Source organism: Saccopteryx leptura, chromosome 1, assembly GCF_036850995.1.
Source record: "Saccopteryx leptura isolate mSacLep1 chromosome 1, mSacLep1_pri_phased_curated, whole genome shotgun sequence".
NCBI classification, from domain to species: domain Eukaryota; kingdom Metazoa; phylum Chordata; class Mammalia; order Chiroptera; family Emballonuridae; genus Saccopteryx; species Saccopteryx leptura.
In genome coordinates this window covers 35,783,538-35,806,104 of record NC_089503.1, presented here as the reverse complement: position 1 = coordinate 35,806,104, position 22,567 = coordinate 35,783,538, and the positions used below count along the sequence as shown (strand labels likewise).

The 22,567-nt window shown below is 34.7% G+C and overlaps 1 protein-coding gene across 2 annotated transcripts in view; it reads left to right on the top strand.

The window, feature by feature from the left end:
• The window catches only part of LUZP2 (leucine zipper protein 2), a 470,561-nt gene that overhangs the window by 355,794 nt on the left and 92,200 nt on the right, over nt 1-22,567 (top strand). For both annotated transcript variants that reach the window (XM_066364200.1, XM_066364208.1), the window contains exons 6-7: nt 5,594-5,656; nt 15,367-15,429. In XM_066364200.1, the coding sequence (XP_066220297.1) occupies nt 5,594-5,656; nt 15,367-15,429 (126 nt within the window). The remainder of the gene's footprint in view (nt 1-5,593; nt 5,657-15,366; nt 15,430-22,567) is intronic.

The following is a 22,567-nucleotide window of genomic DNA, read 5'->3' as shown; positions in this document are numbered from 1 at the left end:
TTATTAATTAAAAAATAATTTTATTCATATTCATCTCTCTATACAATCATACTGATATTCTTCAAGGAATATATATTTTATGTGGGAGATCCAGTACAACTGGTTTAAATGGTGAATATACAATTATTTCAGGCTATTGTTTTATAGATTGTGTGGTCAGATATTATTTTGTTTTTAATAAAATTGAATAAGTTTATTTGCTTGTTTTAATAGATTTTATTTTCAAAGTAATTTTAGGTTAACAGAAAAACTGAGTGGAAAGTACAGATAGCCATATTCTTTATTTTCGATACACCTACAGTCTCCTCAACTATCGGTCTCACACAAGAATGATACACTTATCATAATCAATGAACCAAGTTTAACACATTCTTATCACCCAAAGTCCATACCTTACATTAAGGTATACTCATTGTATTGTATATTCTGTGGGCTTTGACAAATTTATAGCATACATCCACCATTTTCTCTGAAAATAGGGCTGTTGCCCTAAAAATTCTCTGCACTCTGCCTATTCATGTCCCCCTCTTTCAAACCCCTACCAAAGAATGATTCCTTTACTGTCTTCATAATTTTACTTTTTTTCCAGAATATTATATAGTTGGAATCTTACAGTATGTAGTATTTTCAGATTAACTTTTTATACTTAGTGATATGCAGGTATCTTTACGTCGTGTCTTTTCTTAGCTTGCTAAATCATTTCTTTTTAGCACTGAATAGAAATCCATTGTCCGGATATACTGCAGTTTGCTGGATCATTCACCTACTAAAAGATAGCTTGGTTCTTCTCAAGTTTTAGCAATCTTGAATGAAGCTTCTATAGCATCCTTATGCAGGTTTTATTTGGATTTGCGTTTATAATTCCTTTGGGTCAATATGAAGGAATATAATTTCTGAATCATAAAGTAAAAGTATAACCAGTTTCATAAGAAACTGCTATATTGCCTTCCAAAGTGGCCGTAACCTTTTGTATGCTCGCCAGCAGTGAATGGGAGAGTTCTTGGGGTCACTATCTTTCACAGCATTCGGTTGTGTCAGTAATTTCAACATTTGCCATTCTCATAAATGTGTAGTGGTATCTCATTGCTATTTTAATTTGCAGCCCTTCATGATATATAAGGTGGAACATTGATATTGTATGTTAATATGTTTTTGTACCCACCATGTCTTTTTCTATCCATTGTACATGGGTTGCTGGAGTCCTTACTGAATATTTGAAGACTGAATGAATGAATGATAAAATGAATCAAATCAAAGCTAAGGCTTCGATGTTAGTGGTAAATATTCTGACACAATTACAGGCCAAAACTGAGGTGGAGAAAGGCAACTTTGCCATGAGGTCCTCTGGCGTCAGTGGGAAAGCAGCCACCTCTTCCAATGCATTCAAAATGTACTCTGCACACAGATGTTTTCTCCAACAGCAATTTAATCATTCACATGCAAAAAATAACTTTCTTTCGGAGGAAAAGTCTACGTAGAACCAGCAGTCTTGCTCTTCTCACAGCATGCCCTATCACTTGGAGTACAACTGCTGTGGCACAATTATTAAGTTTTAAATAAGCAGGAAAAGGATACTGGGAGAATAGTTCATGCTAACGGTACATGAGCAAACTTCCAGATAGGACTGAGCAAACTCATGCTTAAGGAAAAGGTAGTAGCAGATGTATTTGACCTTAAATAAAGCACATTTTGATTTTAGGATTATTTTTTTTTCAATCTTCTTCATTGATCAATCTGAGCTTCTTTAGTTTACAATAAATACTAAACAGTTATCTTTAATTATTGTCAGCAGCTTTAATCAGGCTCAAGTATGGTTTGAACAGATATTCAGAAGAAACTATCTAACCAGTGCTAACATCTTAGCACCACTCAATTTGTTCTACTCATTAAGTCAGACAGAATCCAAATCACTCTGTAATAAAAAAAAGTGTATCATTCTAACGAAGTGAGTGACATTAATCAGACTGAACTGTTTACTAAGAACTGGCCTTTGAATCAGTACTGATTGGGCCCGCCTATAGTTAGAGGCACACAGAGAAGAAATTCTATTTTATTTTTGTGTATACCTATAAAATAGGCATACTTACTTCATGTCAGAAAGTAAAGCAAAACGTCCCATCATTGATTTTTCCACCAATGTACCTATATTAATGCACTCGTGCTTTTTATCTGTAAATACTTTTCTTCCTTATTCCAAAACCATAATTTGAACTTTTTTAGATATTCACTATTTATAAACATTTTGCTTATATCACCTCAATTAATACATCTACCCCATTAAGTTGGTCATGAGTGTTACCTCATTTTATGGGTGAAAAAAACAGGCATAATTTCTTATGGTTGAATAATATTCTATTATATATCAATATATGTACCACATCTTCTTTGTTGTTTTAACCTACACAAATTTTATACAATATCAAATGGTACAAATTACCCAAATAGGTAACAAGCAAGATCTTTCTTTTCAGAAAAGGTAAAACACATGAATAGGTCTTCTGCCCATGTTCTAATAAGCCATGGAATTAGTATTAGAAGTAAACTTGGTTACTTGGATATACTTGTAGAGAAGAGGGACCAAAGACATCAAAAGGATTTAGCATTTCTCTATATATACCCAGAAATTCTTTTTCTATGCTAGGTCGATTCTCTGATAAATTCTGACTTAGTGATGACCCTCAGCATCTTTTCTTAAATTCCAAAAATGAAATGCTTCTTTTTCAGTCTCATCAATAATGTTTTTGTAACTTTACCAAATCTGGACCAAGGCTTTAATTGGCTGGGCTTGAGTCTTATTCTTTTTCCTTGATATAATGTGCAGAGTTGGTGTCACACAAGCCACATAGAATTAGCATGGAAATTATTTCTCATAAGAAAAATGAGGGTATGGCTATTAGAAGAAGAGATTGTGGAAGCGAGACATGCAAAAAGAGCAGACATTTAAACATTTGATGACTCTTAGTCTACTTTTATTTATATCCCCTCAAATGAGTCACAATCATTATTGGATGCTGGCATTGTGGGTATACTTACCTGTGTAAGTTGTTATTTTAAATCTTAGAGAAATATTACTAAGTTTGATCTGGATGAGATCCTTAGTTTTCAAGGAAGAAAAACTGTTAAAACTATGTTTTTAATGCTTAGATAATATCAAGCCATAATTTTTTTCCTGGAATTAAAGAAGTATAGCCACTAGTCATGAATGGAAAGGTTAAATCAGTGTATTGTCTGGGAGTCAGTATTCTCTTGCCAGTGCTCTGTGCCATCGTGTTTCTCAAGAACATGCCATCTAAGAACAATCTCAGCATGGACCTTGATGAGTTTTCCTTATGTACCATCATTGACCCCATGGTAGGTGATTAGAATTAATTATCCCCAGTTCTGGACATGTTTCAAAGTAGTGAAATAATGTAAATCTTGAGCTCTAGAAATGATAGTTACCTTAAAGGAAACATATTGCTTTATACAGTAGCCCAGAATTACCCACTGCCAGAGCAGACTATGGACATAATATAATCACTGCTTGCTTTTGGATGCCCACAGAGATATCCATGTTGAGGAAGGCAGCCTGCCCAGTGCCAATCCAAGTACATTGTTCAAATCTAAAGCAAATATTTTCAGTGAAATAACATTTTAGTCTCTGTTTTACCTCTCTTCTTAGAATTGAATCAAATGAAAAAAAAAAGAAGAAAGAAAGAAAAGCTTTAAATGAAGATGCAAATTTGGAATATTATAAGCTACATTTAATATTTTTAAAATACATTAATTTTATAAAAATTTTTAATAAAGTTAAGTGTGGATGCTTTGTGTTGGTACATACAGCTTTCATTCAATTTGTAGTTATGAACTTATTTTATTTAAACTTTATTTTTAGATATTTTAAATTTTTATTTAGATATATCTATATATTTTCATCCACATAAAGCAGCATGGCAAGTTAATACAGAGTTATCACGTACCTTTACCCAAAAACCTCTAATGTAACTCCATGGAGAGTGATCAAACAATTACTAAACCAATAAATTAACAATAATACAACACTATTAACAGACCTTATTTGAATTCCACCAGTTTTCTCACTGAAACAATATAACCATAAAAAGATGAAATATATGTGAGTATCAAATCTCTGAAGACAAATTATTCTATACAAAACCATAGAAATAAAAAAGGGAAAAATAGACCATTTTACTAAAACTTTTAAGATTGTGTATGTCAAAAACATCATAGACATAAACAGAAATAAAAGTAGGGAATGTTTAACCTACAACCTAAACAACACAATAGAGTCAGAACCATAGTATGGGTCACCTTATTGTAGTTTACAAGCTTTTAAGTATAGAAATAATGCATATTATTAGTCTCTTTAAAAACCATAATCTTTTCCTTGTATGATATGTACAAATATTTTCAAAAAGACATTATTTCAGTGATTTTAGATAACTTCTCATGTGTGTAAAATATTTTATGGTACTGTAATTCTAAAGGAGTGTTTTAGAATTTCAACTAATAGCTAAAGAGGAAAAAAATTGACAAAGGATTCTTCTGAACTCTTTGCATGACATGAAAAATAGAAAAAGATGCTCCAAATCAAATGAGACTTGTGATTGAAGAGTTCTTCAATTTGAGGTATCCATTTATTCAGTTATTCATTCACTCTGCATAAAAGGTGTTCAGTTTGTTCGCACTGCTCATCAAAGTGACTCTCTTAGAGTCATGCAGGAGATGGATATCGCCATCCCACTCTCTGTTCTTGTAGAGACATTATGGTGTCAAAATCCTGTGAGTTTTACCAGGTTTCCTGCTCTTCTTTAGCTGCCTCTCTAAAAGGAGTCTGGGTACTACTGGGTCAAAGACTAAAAGCCTGAGTGTATGAGACAGATATAGTTGAATAGCTCTAAGGGGTTTAGATTCAGATGGCTAAGAACATGTGGCTTTCATGGCAGAAGTAACGCACATATATCTAAGAATTTAGGTAAAAAAAGAGAAGTTCAAAGGTTAACTGATCTGTCTGTATCCAGACACAGCACAGAGAGCAGCACACTTACGAGGCCTGGAAAAAGAAAGAGTTTCCGAGTGTCAAGAAGCCTTTTGAGAGCAATGAACTGGTGTCAGGACTATGCGAGGACTCTAAAACTAGCTCTTTAAAGAGCATGCCGACCCTAATGGGTCTGTGGTTATATTACAGCAAGGTGCAAGGTGACCAGCATACAGGTGATGCTAGGAATAAAAGTTAGTTGTTCAGAGGGGTGCTTTCGGAAATCAGCATCGAATGCAGATTTGAAACTAAAATTATAAAATGATTATATACAATAACATATAAAAATGTAAATGGAAGCTAATATAAGGCCAAATAAATTTCCATTTTTTAATTGAATATGTTAATGCTAATACATCCAAATTTTAACTGAAGTAACAGTCTTTTTACTGTATTACCAATTCTGCTTGTTTTATCTAAATCGATTGTATCTCTTATCATAAAGGACTTATTCATGAACAAGAGATAGAAAAATGCAATGCTGCTGACATTTATTTAAAGGAATTCTTAATATTTTATCCCTTTTTAGCAATAAAACTATGTTTCTTTCCTCAGAATAAAAGCTTGAAAAACAAGCTGTTGTCAGGAAACAAGCTGTGTGGCATCCGTGCAGAAGAGGTAAGTACATTTTCTCTTCTCGTTTCAACTGGATAGAAACAATATTAGTGCCAGGTATTGTTTCAAACTTAGACATCTGGTGACTTTTTTCTCATTCTAACATAAATGAAAACATTGGAATGAGTGAAGAAAAGTTTTGGATATTTTTGGTTGTTTTAATATTGTATGTCCAAAAAATATATATCATGCATTTCTTGGGGGGAAAAAAGTTATTATGCTTGATCCAGGCTTAACTAAAATCAATTTCCTGTATCCTGATCTCCCAAATCTATTGAGACTTTATGCTTTCTGATTTAGCGTTGTAGAAATGCAGCTGAGAGTAAGTAATTTTTAGTGATAGAAATGAGTGAATAGTGACAATGTCAATAGTAACTGATTCTTTATACCTCAAGAGAGGAGACCAGAGTCATTGGGTTAGTTGGTTCCTCCATGAAGCACACACAAGGATGAGATTACATCTGCAAAGATTTATTAGTGGAAAACCTGTGAATAATAAGGAACAGACATGAGAGTCTTCATACTACTCTGTCTAGCTGATACCTGTGAAGGAAGGGGGAAGGAAAAGCAGTTTGAGTAGACCAAGAACAGTGGCTTGCACAAGTTAGAAACTGACTGCTTTATTCCTAACAATCTAGATGTAAGGCATAAAGCTGGTGAAACCCCATCACTTCCTGCATATGCAGAAAACCTTTCTTTCTAAAACCTCTTCTTGTTATTATCAAATTCTAGCAGGAGAGACAGGAAAGATTACCTGGTGACACACAGGCACTGCTTTTCAGGAGTCCTACTAGGAAGTAGTGGCACATATCTCAAACTAAACAATAGTCCTTAAAAGGGAAAAAAGAACTTAGCTAAAATGTTTCATTATAGACTTTCTGTTTTCCCCACCTTCTTTATCTTCCTTTTTGAATAATTACAATCATCATCATAATAATCATCATCAGTATCACCAACTTTATTTTTTCTATGGACTTGAGAAAACATCATGACTCACAGATCCAACACTTAAATTACATTTAAGATCATTAGCATACTTAAAATTACTAAAATATAGTAATAGCTCAATTGTTTGAAGAGTACCCCACTGATTTTTAATTTTTTGAAATGATACCAACAAGCTAAAAGACAGCAGTTAGTGTAAACTGGGTTTCAAATAAATGTGCATTACACAATAAAGATGCACTCACTCAAAATGTATTTATTTTGCTTTGCATATTCTCATCAGATATTTAGATAGGATTTTGCTCATTAACTCATTAAAAATTAGAAGGAGACAGTCATATAGAGACAAAGAGAAGTGATAACTATGAACAAAATTTCTTAAAAAAATGTTTTTAGATAACCATAACTAAAATCAGGAAATATAGCTGTTTATGTTCACTTAGTGCAGAAAAAAGACATGTAGGTTTTTATTATTGTTTGTGGATAAATTACTACTTAATACAAAATTGATATTTTAATAATGAATCCAAGTTATGAAGAAAAGTTTAAATTATATATTGTGCATTCAGTATAAGTTTGCAGTAAAAATAGTGAATACCCAAAATGGTTAAAATGAGTCCTGAGGCCTAAAATATAGAACATCAAATGTGTTGAATAAAAGTGAAATTGGTCAAATCATACACACCATTTGTAGCGATAATTTCTCAATTGATATTGGTCAATATTGGTTTTGGAGAAAAAATGAAAGTGTGTTTTCCGAAGAGACAGTCCTGGTTATAGATGAGCCCTGGACAGCAAATTGCAATGGCATGTAGAAAATGCTAATCAACTGTGCATTTGAAGTTGAGAAAGATAACAAAAATGATTCTTTATTGAAATCAGTAGCACAAAATTAAGTCTAGTTATGAAAACAAGGAAGTATCGTGGAGATAAAGTTTATATAAATAAAGAGAGATGTTATGTCTAAACATTATTATTTTAGTCACTTGCGAATCTTTGTGGGAGAAAGAGAAAAGTTGTAGTAAATGTGGAGTCCAGAAGTAGTTGTTTAAGTCCAAGGGTGATTTAAAACTCGGGTGTGAGTTTTGTTCTTAAGAGCCAGTACCAAACACATGCACACAATGATGGCTCTTTGTCGTCTTATGCATTATCTCATGCATTCTACTTTTATTAACCATATCAAGAAAAAGAGAAAGCTTTTTTAGGAGATAGAACCTTCCTAGATTTTAAGAAACCACAAACCCTTGCTGATCCTGGATATAGAGTTTAATTGCATAATTCTGAATTGTTAATATGTCAAACTCTTCCTCCCTTCCTCTCTTGCTTCCTGTTTCTCTCATTCTCTCTCTTCCTCTGTCCCTCTATCCTTTCTCCTTCCTCCCTCTCATCACCCCTTTTCCCTCTCTACTTCTCTCCTACCTTATTTTATCATTTTTATTTTGTTTTCTTTTTTGTTTTCTCTTATCAGCTTCCTGATTTAATAGATTGCAAAACTCAGTTGGCTCAGGATAAGGATATCAGTGAAAAAGTGTGTTTCCAATTTAAAACCTGGTAACAGTGTATCATTTATAACACTTTCAATATTATACTCTAATTGATAGTCCTTCCAACACTGGATAATGATTTAGAAATTATAACAACATTATAACACAGTCTCCCACTTTGCAAACTCTACTACCTTTAATGGTAGAAATGTTCTGAATATAATAATAAAACAGACCCTGTAGACTTGCAGGTGGTTCAGTGGAAGACTCATATACATTCAACAAATACTTGGAAAAGTATAACATTTCAAATATAAGAGTGGACTTTATTTATTAAAGAGGACTTCATATCGGCAGAGTTTAATAGTATATCATAGTACAATGAGAGTATTGTGTTTATCATGTACTATGGCCAGCCACTTTTAAAAATGAGTTTTTATTAAGATATAATTTACATAGAGTTTATTCTATTTAAGTATACAGTTTTAATAGTTTGAATCAATGTATGTATTCAAGGTGTACAACACTACCTTTAACCCAAAAATTCCCTTTTGCTATTTTATAATCTTCACTAGCCAATTTCAGACCGTGTCAGGAACTAACCTAATTGTTGTGCCTCTCCTTTTGTTCGTAATTTTTTGTGCGGTATCATATAAATGGTATTATATAAAATTTAACTTCGCCTGACCAGGCGGTGGCGCAGTGGATAGAGTGTCGGACTGGGATGCGGAAGGACCCAGGTTCGAGACCCTGGGGTTGCCAGCTTGAGCGCGGGCTCATCTGGCTTGAGCAAAGCTCACCAGCTTGAACCCAAGGTCGCTGGCTCCAGCACGGGGTTACTCGGTCTGCTGAAGGCCCGTGGTCAAGGCACATATGAGAGGGCAATTAATGAACAACTAAGGTGTCGCAACAAAAAACTGATGATTGATGCTTCTCATCTCTCTCCATTCCTGTCTGTCTGTCCCTATCTATCCCTCTCTCTGACTCTCTCTCTGTCCCTATAAAAAAAAATTTAGCTTCTAGTGACTGGATTCTTTTACATAGTGTAATGCATCTGAAATCCATCTACATTGTTAAAGGTTTCAGTACTTACTTCATTAGAAAAAAATGCTCAGCAGTATTCTAGCTTTACATTTCACGAATGTATCATGATTTGTTTACTATTCATCAGCTAATAGACATGTCGATTTTTCCAACATTTGACTATTATGAATAAAGATACTGTAAACATTTATGTATATATAACATATTCTCTTGGGTAATTATAGAGCAAAGAATTGCTCTATAATGCAGTATGTGTATGTTTAATTGTATAAGAAGCTGCCAAATTTTTTTCCCAAAGTGGCTGTACTGTTTTATATTCTCATACAACTATTTTTTCAAATTATCATTTTTTATGTGACTATGATAATTATTTGTTTGTGTTCTATTTCTTCTACTGAAGAATCAAGCCAGTAATCTTAGCTGTGGAAAGACAAATAACTGAGATTCTTAAATTAGAATCTTTTTTTTTTTAATAAATTTTTATTAATGATAATGGGATGACATTAATAAATCAGGGTACATATATTCAAAGAAAACATGTCTAGGTTATTTTGTCATTAAATTATGTTGCTTACCCCTCGCCCAAAGTCAGATTGTCCTCCGCCTCCCTCTATCTAGTTCTCTGTGCCCCTCCCCCTCCCCCCAACTCTCTCCCTCCCTCCCTCCCCTGTCCTCCCTCCCCCCACCCCTGGTAACCACCACACTCTTGTCCATGTCTCTTAGTCTCGTTTTTATATTCCACCAATGTATGGAATCATGTAGTTCTTGTTTTTTTCTGATTTACTTATTTCACTCCGTATAATGTTATCAAGATCCCACCATTTTGCTGTAAATGATCTGATGTCATCATTTCTTATGGCTGAGTAGTATTCCATAGTGTATATGTGCCACATCTTCTTTATCCAGTCTTCTATTGAAGGGCTTTTTGGTTGTTTCCATGTCTTGGCCACTGTGAACAGTGCTGCAATGAACATGGGGCTACATGTGTCTTTACGTATCAATGTTTCTGAGGTTTTGGGGTATATACCCAGTAGAGGGATTGCTGGGTCATAAGGTAGTTCTATTTGCAGTTTTTTGAGGAAGCACCATACTTTCCTCCATAATGGTTGTACTACTTTACAGTCCCACCAACAGTGGATGAGAGTTCCCTTTTCTCCGCAGCCTCTCCAACATTTGCTATTACCCGTCTTGTTGATAATAGCTAATCTAACAGGGGTGAGGTGGTATCTCATTGTAGTTTTGATTTGCATTTCTCTAATAACTAATGAATCTGAGCATCTTTTCATATATCTGTTGGCCATTTGTATTTCTTCCTGGGAGAAGTGTCTGTTCATGTCCTCTTCCCATTTTTTTATTGGATTGTTTGTTTGTTTGTTGTTGAGTTTTATGAGTTCTTTGTAAATTTTGGATAGTAGGCCCTTATCTGAGCTGTTGTTTGAAAATATCATTTCCCATTTAGTTGGCTGTCTGTTTATTTTTATATCAGTTTCTCTTGCTGAGCAAAAACTTTTTATTCTGATGTAGTCCCATTCATTTATCTTTGCCTTCACTTCTCTTGCCACTGGAGTCAAGTTCATAAAATGTTCTTTAAAACCCAGGTCCATGATTTTAGTACCTATGTCTTCTTCTATGTACTTTATTGTTTCAGGTCTTATATTTAGGTCTTTGATCCATTTTGAATTAATTTTAGTACACGGGGACAGGCTATAGTCGAGTTTCATTCTTTTGCATGTGGCTTTCCAGTTTTCCCAACACCATTTGTTGAAGAGGCTTTCTTTTCTCCATTGTGTGTTGTTGGCCCCTTTATCAAAGATTATTTGACCATATATATGTGGTTTTATTTCTGGGCTTTCTATTCTGTTCCATTGGTCTGAGTGTCTATTTTTCTGTCAATACCATGCTGTTTTGATTATCGTGGCCCTAAAATATAGTTTAAAGTCAGGTATTGTAATGCCCCCAGCTTCATTCTTTTTCCTTAGGATTGTTTTGGCTATTCGGGGTTTTTTATAGTTCCATATAAATCTGATGATTTTTTGTTCCATTTCTTTAAAAAATCTCATAGGAATTTTGATGAGAATTGCATTAAATTTATATATTGCTTTGGGTAATATGGCCATTTTAATTATATTTATTCTTCCTATCCAAGAACAAGGAATATTTTTCCATCTCATTGTGTCTTTTTCTATTTCTCTTAATAATGCCTTGTAGTTTTTGTTATATAGGTCCTTTACATTCTTTGTTATGTTTATTCCTAGGTATTTTATTTTTTTTGTTGCAATCGTGAAGGGGATTATTTTTTTGAGTTCGTTTTCTAATATTTCATTGTTGGCATATATTTTTTGTATGTTAATTTTGTATCCTGCGACCTTACTGTATTGGTTTATTGTTTCTAATAATCTTTTTGTGGAGTCCTTCGGGTTTTCGATGTATAGGATCATATCATCAGCAAAAAGTGATACCTTTACTTCTTCTTTTCCGATATGGATGCCTTTTATTTCTTTGTCTTGTCTGATTGCTCTGGCCAGAACTTCTAGCACCACGTTAAATAAGAGTGGAGAGAGTGGACAACCCTGTCTTGTTCCTGATTTAAGGTAGAAAGTCCTCAGTTTTATGCCGTTTAATATGATGTTGGCTGATGGTTTATCATATATGGCCTTTATCATGTTGAGATATTTTCCTTCTATACCCATTTTGTTGAGAGTCTTAAACATAAAATTGTGTTGTATTTTATCAAAAGCCTTTTCTGCATCTATTGATAAGATCATGTGGTTTTTGTTCTTTGTTTTGTTGATATGGTGTATTACGTTAACCGTTTTGCGTATGTTGAACCATCCTTGAGATTCTGGGATGAATCCCACTTGATCATGATGTATTATTTTTTTAATATGTTGTTGTATTCGGTTTGCCAGTATTTTGTTTAGTATTTTAGCATCTGTATTCATTAGAGATATTGGTCTGTAGTTTTCTTTCTTTGTGCCATCCTTGCCAGGTTTTGGTATGAGGGTTATGTTGGCCTCATAAAATGTGTTTGGAAGTATTGCTTCTTCTTCAATTTTTTGGAAGACTTTGAGTAGAATAGGAACCAAGTCTTCTTTGAATGTTTGATAGAATTCACTAGTATAACCGTCTGGGCCTGGACTTTTATTTTTGGGGAGGTTTTTAATAGTTTTTTCTTTTCCTCCCTGCTGATTGGTCTGTTTAGGTTTTCTGCTTCTTCATGACTCAGTCTAGGAAGGTTGTATTGTTCTAGGAATTTATCCATTTCTTCTAGATTGTTGTATTTGGTGGCATATAATTTTTCATAGTATTCTACAATAATTCTTTGTATATCTATGATGTCTGTGGTGATCTCTCCTCTTTCATTTTGGATTTTATTTATTTGAGTCCTGTGCCTTTTTTCCTTGGTGAGTCTTGCCAAGGGTTTGTCAATTTTGTTGATCTTTTCAAAGAACCAGCTCCTTGTTTTATTGATTTTTTCTATAGTTTTTCTGTTCTCTATTTCATTTATTTCTGCTCCGATTTTTATTATCTCCTTTCTTTGGCTGGTTTTGGGTTGTCTTTGTTCTTCTTTTTCTAGTTCCTTAAGGTGTGAAGTTAAGTGGTTTACTTCGGCTCTCTCTTGTTTGTTCATATGGGCCTGAAGTGATATGAACTTTCCTCTTATTACTGCTTTTGCTGCATCCCAGACATTCTGATATGTCGTATTTTCATTTTCATTTGTCTGTATATATCTTTTGATCTCTGCGCTTATTTCTTCTTTGACCCATTCATTTTTTAGAAGTATGTTGTTTAGTTTCCACATTTTTGTGGGTTTTTCCCCCTCTTTTTTGCAGTTGAATTCTAGTTTCAAGGCTTTATGATCAGAGAATATGCTTGGTACAATTTCAATTTTTCTAAATTTGCTGATATTGTCTTTGTGGCCCAACATATGGTCAATTCTTGAGAATGTTCCATGTACACTAGAGAAAAATGTATACTCTGTCGCTTTGGGATGAAATGTCCTGTAGATGTCTATCATATCCAGGTGTTCTAGTATTTCATTTAAGGCCACTATATCTTTATTGATTCTCTGTTTGGATGACCGATCTAGAGCCGTCAGCGGTGTATTGAGGTCTCCAAGTATGATTGTATTTTTGTTAGTTTTTGTTTTAAGGTCAATAAGTAGCTGTCTTATATATTTTGGTGCTCCTTGGTTTGGTGCATATATATTAAGGATTGTTATGTCTTCTTGATTCAACTTCCCCTTAATCATTATGAAATGACCATTTTTGTCTCTAAGTACTTTTTCTGTCTTGTAGTCAGCATTATTAGATATGAGTATTGCTACACCTGCTTTTTTTTGGGTGTTGTTTGCTTGGAGTATTGTTTTCCAGCCTTTCACTTTGAATTTGTTTTTATCCTTGTTGCTTAGATGTGTTTCTTGTAGGCAGCATATAGTTGGATTTTCTTTTTTAATCCATTCTGCTACTCTGTGTCTTTTTATTGGTAAGTTTAATCCATTTACATTTAGTGTAATTATTGACACTTGTGGGTTCCCTACTGCCATTTTATAAATTGCTTTCTGTTAGTTTTGTATCTTGTTTGATTCTTCTCTTTTGTTTTTCTATCATTTGTTTTTGTTTGTTTGTGTTCCATACTTCTTTCCTCTGTTGCTACCTTTTTTAAGTCAAGTGTTTTTGTGGTGGTTTTTTCAAGGGTGGTTACCATTAAGTAATGAAAAGGGTACCTACCATATTCATTGTAGTACCCTATCTTATGAGTATTTCTGCACTTCATCGTCCTTTGCTACTGTTAATCTCCATCTTCTCCCCCCTTTTTTTCCTTTGTTGTCACAGTTTAAGTTTGGTTTTATTGTGTTCTTGGTGGAGCTGTTACTTGTGGTGTTTTTTTCTTTTGTAACAGTCCTTTCGCTTTCCGTTTGTGTGGAACTCCGGAATGCTCCAAGGATAAATTTTTCTGTTTCAAGTTGATAAATTTGTTGAGATTTTGGGGAGATCTGTCGGATGCGCTGCTCATGGTGCCATTTCCATGACGTCACTCCTCAAATTAGAATCTTTGATATTGGGTCTAGTCTGGAAAAAATGGGAAGCAGTATTATAATCTGTGGTTTGCCAGAACATATGTTAATGTGGTAGCCCAACCTGAGAGAGCTTTCTGTTATAAGCACTTTTATATTTGTAATGGTCCTCTTAAAAGCTCATCCTTCTAAAGGGCAAATACCCTTCACCTCAGCACTGTACCACTCTAAGTGCTTTCCTTTGCTCCCGTCTCATTTGCTTGTTACCTTCTCCTTAAAAATATATCCATTTCAGATTTGATTGTCAATGTTAATATTTCCCTATTTAATCTTACTTTAATAAATAATTGAAATAAGCATTGAAAACTGAAGCATACAATTACAGAGATATATTTAGCATCTTAAATTAGAGTGCTGGTCATGCCTGGTTGACTGAAATTCTTTGGGTGGGGGTAAGAACCACAAATGATGATCATGCTTCCCAGTGTTGCCAGAGCTGACCCATTTTCAAACATTCTCACTTAAGAGCCTCAGTCATCTGTCTCTCTCTCCGTCTAAGATTATTGGCACGGATTCTTCAGTAGAAGAAATAGAACACAAACAAATAATTATCATAGTCACATGAATAAATGAGAATTTGAATAAAGCTACCTTTCTTGGAATGTTACCTTCTACTTTTTAAATGTTGAATTGTATTTATTAAGGTGACACCAGTTAACGTAATTATATAGGCTTCAGGTCATCCAATTCTACAACATATCTCTGTATACCATATTGTGTGTTTACCTCACTCAAGTCAAGTCTTCCTCAATTACCGTTTATGCCCCCATACCTTCTCCCACTCCCCCCCCTGCAATCACCACACTGCTGTCTGTGTCCATGAGTTCTTTTATTTGTGTCCTTTTTTGCTCTGTTCCTCTACCTCCCCTCACCCAGCCACCCAACCCTCCATACCTGTCAGCCTGCTCTCTATGTATGAGTCTGTCTCTATTTAAACAGTATGTTTCCTTTGAACAGATCTTGGCTTTCTCCACCTCCCTAACATAGCTGCGCATCCAACTCCCAAAGTAGAGATTAAGCTTTTCTGTTTCATTTCCAAACTCGTTGGACTGTTTCTGCTTGGCTGCAAAATTCATTTTTGTGAAGTTTTGAAAGAATTTTAATCACCAAGTTGGAAAACAGAAATGAAATTAAGGCACTAATCCATGTTTCTGCTCTTGCAGTCAAAAAAAATCCAAGCCCAACTGAAGGAGCTTCGTTATGGGAAGAAGGATTTATTATTTAAGGTGAGCATCTTTCTCTGGTCACCCTCCAACTTGCTAGCCCAATGTGTACATTATTTAAAATATGATTTAGCTTACATTCTCAGATTTGCACAATAATTAGAGTTGTATTTGACTGCATTTGAGATGCTTTTATTTTTTTACCTACTTAACTGATGGAGATATGGTTTTCTGAGCACATTGTTAATTAAAGGCTTGCATCATTACAAAGTACTTAAAGTCCCTTTGTAACTTTCAATTACTTTAGTTCAGTATTGAGGAATACTGTCTTTTGGAATATTTTTTTTTTAAGGAGAGCATATCTAGTCTTCACAAAAGCGAAACAAGAAGGCCTAAGTAAGAAGAAAGTTATGTGACCTCAGAGGTTAGAAAGAAAAAAATGTGAAGGTTTTCCCCGACTATAGCCTCCAGAACCGGCCCTGCCAACTCCTTGATTTTAATACCATAAATTTCATTTTAGACCTCTGGCTTCCAGAATTGTAAGAGAATAAGTTTGTGTTGTTTTTAGTCACATAGTTTATGATAGTTTTGTGATAGCTACAAGGAGAAACTACTACAGATAATTTATTTTTATCTCCCTTGGGCACAGGAAACAAGAGGGAGGCAGTTACTTTACATTGTAATGCTTATGGTACCTTTGCATTGCCAAATGCAGTAGAATAATAGGATATTAGGCGCTTAGTAGTAGGAATAATAATTAGTTTCAATAAATAAGATGTGCAAATGACTTTGACTACATTATTGCTTTTTAAGAATTTCACTACAGTGATCGGCCTAATCTACAAATGTCAGGTTTAAAGAGGGATAATTCCTCATTTTATTTAACAGTTGGAAAATTCTGTAGTTTTTTTAAGTGAAAACAGTAGAGAAATGACTTGTTCTCTTCTTTGGCACCTTCACTTTTGGCTTAAAGCCATGGGAGAGTGTTTCTTTTACGCCAACCAATATTTACTAAATACTCCTTTTTTTGTGAAGTGCATCTTGCCACTTCTTCTTCCCTATGTTCTCTGCCATTCTTTTGACCTCGTTTGTGACAAGACATTCCCCAGAACACCAAGAAAACTGTTCATTCTCATTAATGCTTACTGACCCCCACTTCTCAGCACTTTGTTCACTGCATGTTATAAATAGGTAAGATGGAAGTTTGAAGCACGAGGCATTCTGCTAACTTTAATCTTTCATGCTAACACTCTTGAGCTCAGGATACCTTAATTCTTACATTCAGTTTGGTCCTAGCTTTTCCCCCTCATCAACAATAATTAAGTGAAATAGAAAAGGGAAGTGTGTTTTCATTTGCAAACAAGCTTCTAGTTCTCTGTGAATTAGTTTAACTTAACATCAGGAATGTAATAAAACAAATTTAACCTTCCTAAAACTGATAAATTTTAGGTATTAGGCTGACAGATTTATGTGAACAGAGAAAATCATATCAGGCTTTTAAAATATTTTGAACTTCTGTTCTTAAAAAGAAAGAATTATAGAAAGAAAAGTTGAAAGAAGAGAATGAGATCTGAGATCTAATAGCTTTCAGTGATATACTTCTTTGTAATACACCAGTTGTTGAATATAGATTAGTGATTTATCAACTTTCAGAAATTACCAAAATGAGTAATTTTTTTAAATATTTACATAAAAAATGAGACATTATATGTAAGCCTTGTTATTTCATGTCACTTTGAGAAGAGCCCTTGCACATGGAATCAAGTGAATTGTGTATAAATAGACTATGAAGCTGCATAGATTAAAATGTCCTCAGTTTATACTCTGCCCAAAAGGCTGTTCAACAGAAAGATTTTGTAAAAATTTTATTTATTCATTTTAGAGAGGAAAGAGAAAGAAAGAAGGGAGAAAGAAAGGGGTAGAGGACCAGGAAGCATCAACTCACATATGTGCCTTGACCAGGCAAGCCCAGGGTTTTTGATTACCAGCGACCTCAGTATTCCATGTCAAGGCCTTATCCACTGTGCCACCACAGGCTAGGGCAGAAAGATTATTAATAATTAAAATAACAAGAGGTCTAGAAGCATGAGAATTTTATAGTTTGTTCAACTTGAGAAATTTTATAGTTTGTTAAGCATTGTCAAGAAGGACCCAGGTTTTCTTATATATTTGTTTGGTTTTCCTGCTTTTCAGTATGTGATCCTCAACTTACTAACTTGTCCTAAGCTTCGATTCTTCATTGTATTATGATAGTAAATAAATATCTATATGCTGCTCTTGTCCAACTGTGTACAAAGTCAGAGAAGAAGTGGGGGCACTTGTCTTTCAGTGTCATCATTTTTATAAAGAAGAAAAAAAATTTTAAGTCTTTTCAATTTTGTCATGTATACACTCAGAAGTAAGACCTTAGTGTTTTCAGCTTCTATTGTGAAAGATTGCTTCTTCTTCTTTTTTGATATAAAAGAAGGGGATTACTGATTGGGAGGCACAGAATGATTTCTGCTACAATGCACTCATCAACTCATCTTGATAGCAGTTAACTCAGTCTAATGTGTTTACTACTATACCCACAGTGTACATTTAGGTCTTTCGTAAACATATTTTGAAGGAATGAATACATACACACATATATACATATGTAGATTGATGCGTCAGGGCAGCAGAGAGTAGAAAATGATATACGGTAGGTAACCCTAAAAAGTATGTGACCACAGAAATTCACTTATGCACCTCTAAAACTGAGGCCACAATATATATCTGGTAATATTTTGCAGAACCCTGAGATGGCTAGGGGGATATTCCATTTCCAATGATTTCCCTGAGAATCTGCTCAATTTTGAATAGATTTGATGGGTCTTAGTAAAGATAGACTATAAGGGAGCAATGCTTGTTGTTGAAGCGCTTAAATTTCATCTTACAAATAATGGTATGTGCTGACAATTGCAAGACATGTTGATAAATTGTGTCCTTGTTAAAATGTTTGAGAGCTGGCTTTTGATTTGGGAAGGTGGCCAGCAGCAGTAAACACTTTCTACTGAAGAAAGTAGTGAGGCCTGCTTACTGGGAGCTGCCAGGGAAGGGAGTTTCTCTTTATCCTCCTTGAATGCTCTTGGAGGTGATATTCTTTGGATTTCCTACTCTTTGTTTTGCTGCTCTATTTAAATCCTTTTATTTCAAAAGTATTATTTTCTCATTGTAGTCAAATTTTAATAATGTCCAAAATGATAAAGCCAAAAGAAAACATTCAAAAAGTTTCATCACTAAGAAGAAACACAGTATTTTGAAATACTTTGACCCTGGTTGATTGGCTAAGTGGTAGAGCATCAGCCCAGTGTGTGCAAGTCTGGGTTCAATTCATATTCAGATCAAGGCACACAGGAGAAGTGACCCTCTGCTTCTCCATCCCTAATTCCACACACATCTCTCTCTCTTCTTCTCCCACAGCCATGGCTCGAATGGTTTAAGCAAAGATGGCTTCATGAGCTAAGGATGGCTCCATGGCCTCACCACAGGCACTAAAATAACTCGGCTGCCACCAAGCATACAGGAGTCTGTCTCTGCTTCCCCAACTTTCACTTAATAAAAAAAAAAAAGAAAAGAAATATTTCTATCCAGTTACTTTAGTACTAGGTATAATCTGCTTTGTGATTAGCATGTATATGTTACTATATATTATATCCTCTACTTTTTCACATAATTTTAAAACATAAAGACATTTTTTATAATTTGCTATTAATTGATTTTAAAGATAGAGAGAGAGAAAGAAACACTGATTTTTGTTTTACTTGATTGTTTCATGAGCCCTGATTACTTGGGATTGAATCTACAACCTTGTTGTATAAGTACTATGATCTAACTGACTGAACTACCTAGCCAGGGCGTACAATTTTTTTTCCACAAAAATTTAAATGAAGAATATTCTATGATACCTACATGCTAAAGTGACTTTTTTTTTCTTATAAATATGTGTGGATCCATATGTATATTTGTATAATTTTAGTTTATAATATGATGAAAAGTGCTTATTTTGAACATGAAATATAGTTTTTGTTGAATGTATATCTAACTAAAATAATTGGAAAATGTTAGATACTAAGAAAGGATACTTAGTACGCATTACTTTTTTTTGGATTTGGATATTTTATAACTTTGTTGAGGAGTAATTGACAAATTTAATAGTATATATTTAAAGTGTACAACATGATGATTTAATGTACAAATACAAGGTAGAATGATTACCAAGATCAAAATAGTTAACACATCCATCACCTCACATAGTTGACTCTTATTTTTCTGTGTCTGTGGTAGAATGATTTAAGGATACAGTGTATAACAACGGTGCCAATGTATATTCCCATCAACAGCATGCAAGGATTCCCTTTGCTTTACATGTTTATTAACATTTGTTATCTCTCATCATTTTCATAATAGCCATCCTAACAAGTCTGGGCAACTTTGAATTGTACAATACCCTATTATTTGTTGTAGTCATCATGCTATATGTTTGATCTTCAGTACTTATTCTTATAAACACAATTTTGTATGCTTTGACACCCATCATTCTATTTCTCTTTCTCCCTGACCCTGACAACAACTATTTTTTTCGACATTTCTATGAAATAATTTTTTTAATGGGGGTTGTTTGTGTGTTTCAAGATTCCATGTATTCCACAAGTAAGTGATGCCATACAGTATTTGTCTTTGTCTAGCGTATTTCATTTATTCTAATCACCTCATATGTCTTTCAATGTTTGAAATAAAATATTCAATTAATTAAATTAGTGCTTACATAGACTTTTTTAGTCTAGTGATAAAATAATACTTTATGTGCATCAATTACCATGTAATTATTAATATATTATGTATTAGCATTTTATACTGACCCTGTACATTATTTCACTTGATTCTTACTACAATCCCTGAGAAAGAGAAAGGAAATTATAGGATTTACTTCACAATGAGGGAGTTGAGGCCTTGAAAAAATTGACACTCAACATCACCAAAATAATTACTTGCAAAGCAAATTCATTAACAGATTGAAACCATCAATATTCTAGTATATGTATTTGTTTATTTTAAAGTGAATTGACTTGTTGGAATATTATGAATCAACTTTATTTGACAAGGATTTGTAGTTATTCTTTTGATTACTATTTCTCTCTTTTCTTTTTTTTTTTTCTGAAGCTGGAAAAGGGGAGAGACAGTCAGACAGACTCCCGCATGCGCCCGACCGGGATCCACCTGGCACGCCCACCAGGGGGCGACGCTCTGCCCCTCCGGGGCGTCGCTCTGTTGCGACCAGAGCCACTCTAGCGCCTGGGGCAGAGGCCAAGGAGCCATCCCCAGCGCCGGGGCCATCTTTGCTCCCATGGAGCCTCGCTGCGGGAGGGGAAGAGAGAGACAGAGAGGAAGGAGAGGGGGAGGGGTGGAGAAGCAAATGGGTGCCTCTCCTGTGTGCCCTGGCCGGGAATCGAACCGGAATTTCTGCACGCCAGGCCAACGCTCTACCACTGAGCCAACTGGCCAGGGCCTTGATAACTATTTCTATAACATTTATTTATGCCAGTGGTACTCAACCTGGTCCCACCACCCACTAGTGGGCATTCCAGCTTTCATAGTGGGCAGTAGCGGAGGGACCAAACGGCGCTGCGATTACATACTAATTGACTATTGACCAGTCGAGATCAGGACAGCAGTCAGACTCTGTTACAGGGCATTTATATTGAGACTGCAACCAACCTCTTTTGCGACCACCTGGCCTGCATCTGTGAGCTGCCAGGTACCTGACCCTGGGTCCACACCTGCTGCCCAATCCGGCGGGCAGTTTATGACTGCTATTGTCGCCCAAAAACTAGCAGTTTGTTGTTTTATTACCCCATAGACAAAGAACTCCATGGTTCGACACTTCTATGACAGAAACTGCCGGACTATGAAGACACCAATTAACTCACATTTTCATCTCGATTCCCGGATTTTAAGGTGATAGGGTGATATTCTAGGAACCCCCCCCATGGACTGCCAAAACTAGCCGATGTTTTGCTACTTCCCCCTGATCGCAAAGAAGTTATGCCACTGGCCAACACCCGTTACAGAAAATTTTATAAAACACACAACCACGGATACTCACTACTTAGTCTCATCTTGACAAACTCTTGCTCAACCACAACACTTGTAACATCACAACCACACAACAGACTTCAAGCGCATAAGTTTTGTTCATGTTATGTAAGTGAAGCTAAATCGTTATGTAATCGAAACTGAAGTCAGTACATAGTTAGATTTCTGAGAGCAAGCATGTGCTTACAGCTTCAAACAAAATATTGTGAAATATCGTGAACCCATGTCTCAAAAAAAAAATATATATATATATATATATATATATATATATATATGCACGTGGCTATTCGCCAGAGTATCTGAAGATGGGTTTCATAGAATCTGTTGCAAATAAACAACATCCAATGTGTTTATTGTGCCATAAAACATTATCCAATGAGGCAATGAAGCCAAGTCGATTGCGAGAATATCTTTCTATAAAGCATCCAAATGCAAGGACAAGCCCATTGAATATTTTCAGGAAATATATAAAAAATTTCAAAATCGTTCAACTATTGTTGCATCATTTAAGAACCAACATACAATGAATGAAAATGGATTAATTGCCACTTATAGCATTTCACAAATAATTGCAAAAAGTGGTAAAAGCTATAATATTGGAGAAATTGTAATAATACCCTCTATAAAAGAATTTATCTCAACAGTAATGCATCAGGATATACCTCAAATTTTAAAAATGTTGCCCCTAAGCGATAGCACAGTAAAGCGACGGATTGATGAAATGGCAGTTAATGTTGAAAACAAACTTATAAGTATTCTCCAAAACTCTTCATTTTCCATGCAATTGGATGAATCTACCATTGCAGATAATAATGCTTTATTGATGGCATATATACGCTATTTTGATGAAAACAATATATTACGAGAAGAAATGCTATTCACAATAAATCTCATCACAGATACAAAAAGGTTATCATTATTTAATACTGTGAGAACATACTTTACAAAAAATAATATTCCTTTGTATAATGTTGTTGCATGCGCTACTGGTGGAACGCCATCAATGGTAGGTCGCTATCGTGGATTTGTTGCTTATTTGAAGCAGGAAGTGCCAAATGTTTTATGTATTCATTGTGTGGTGTAC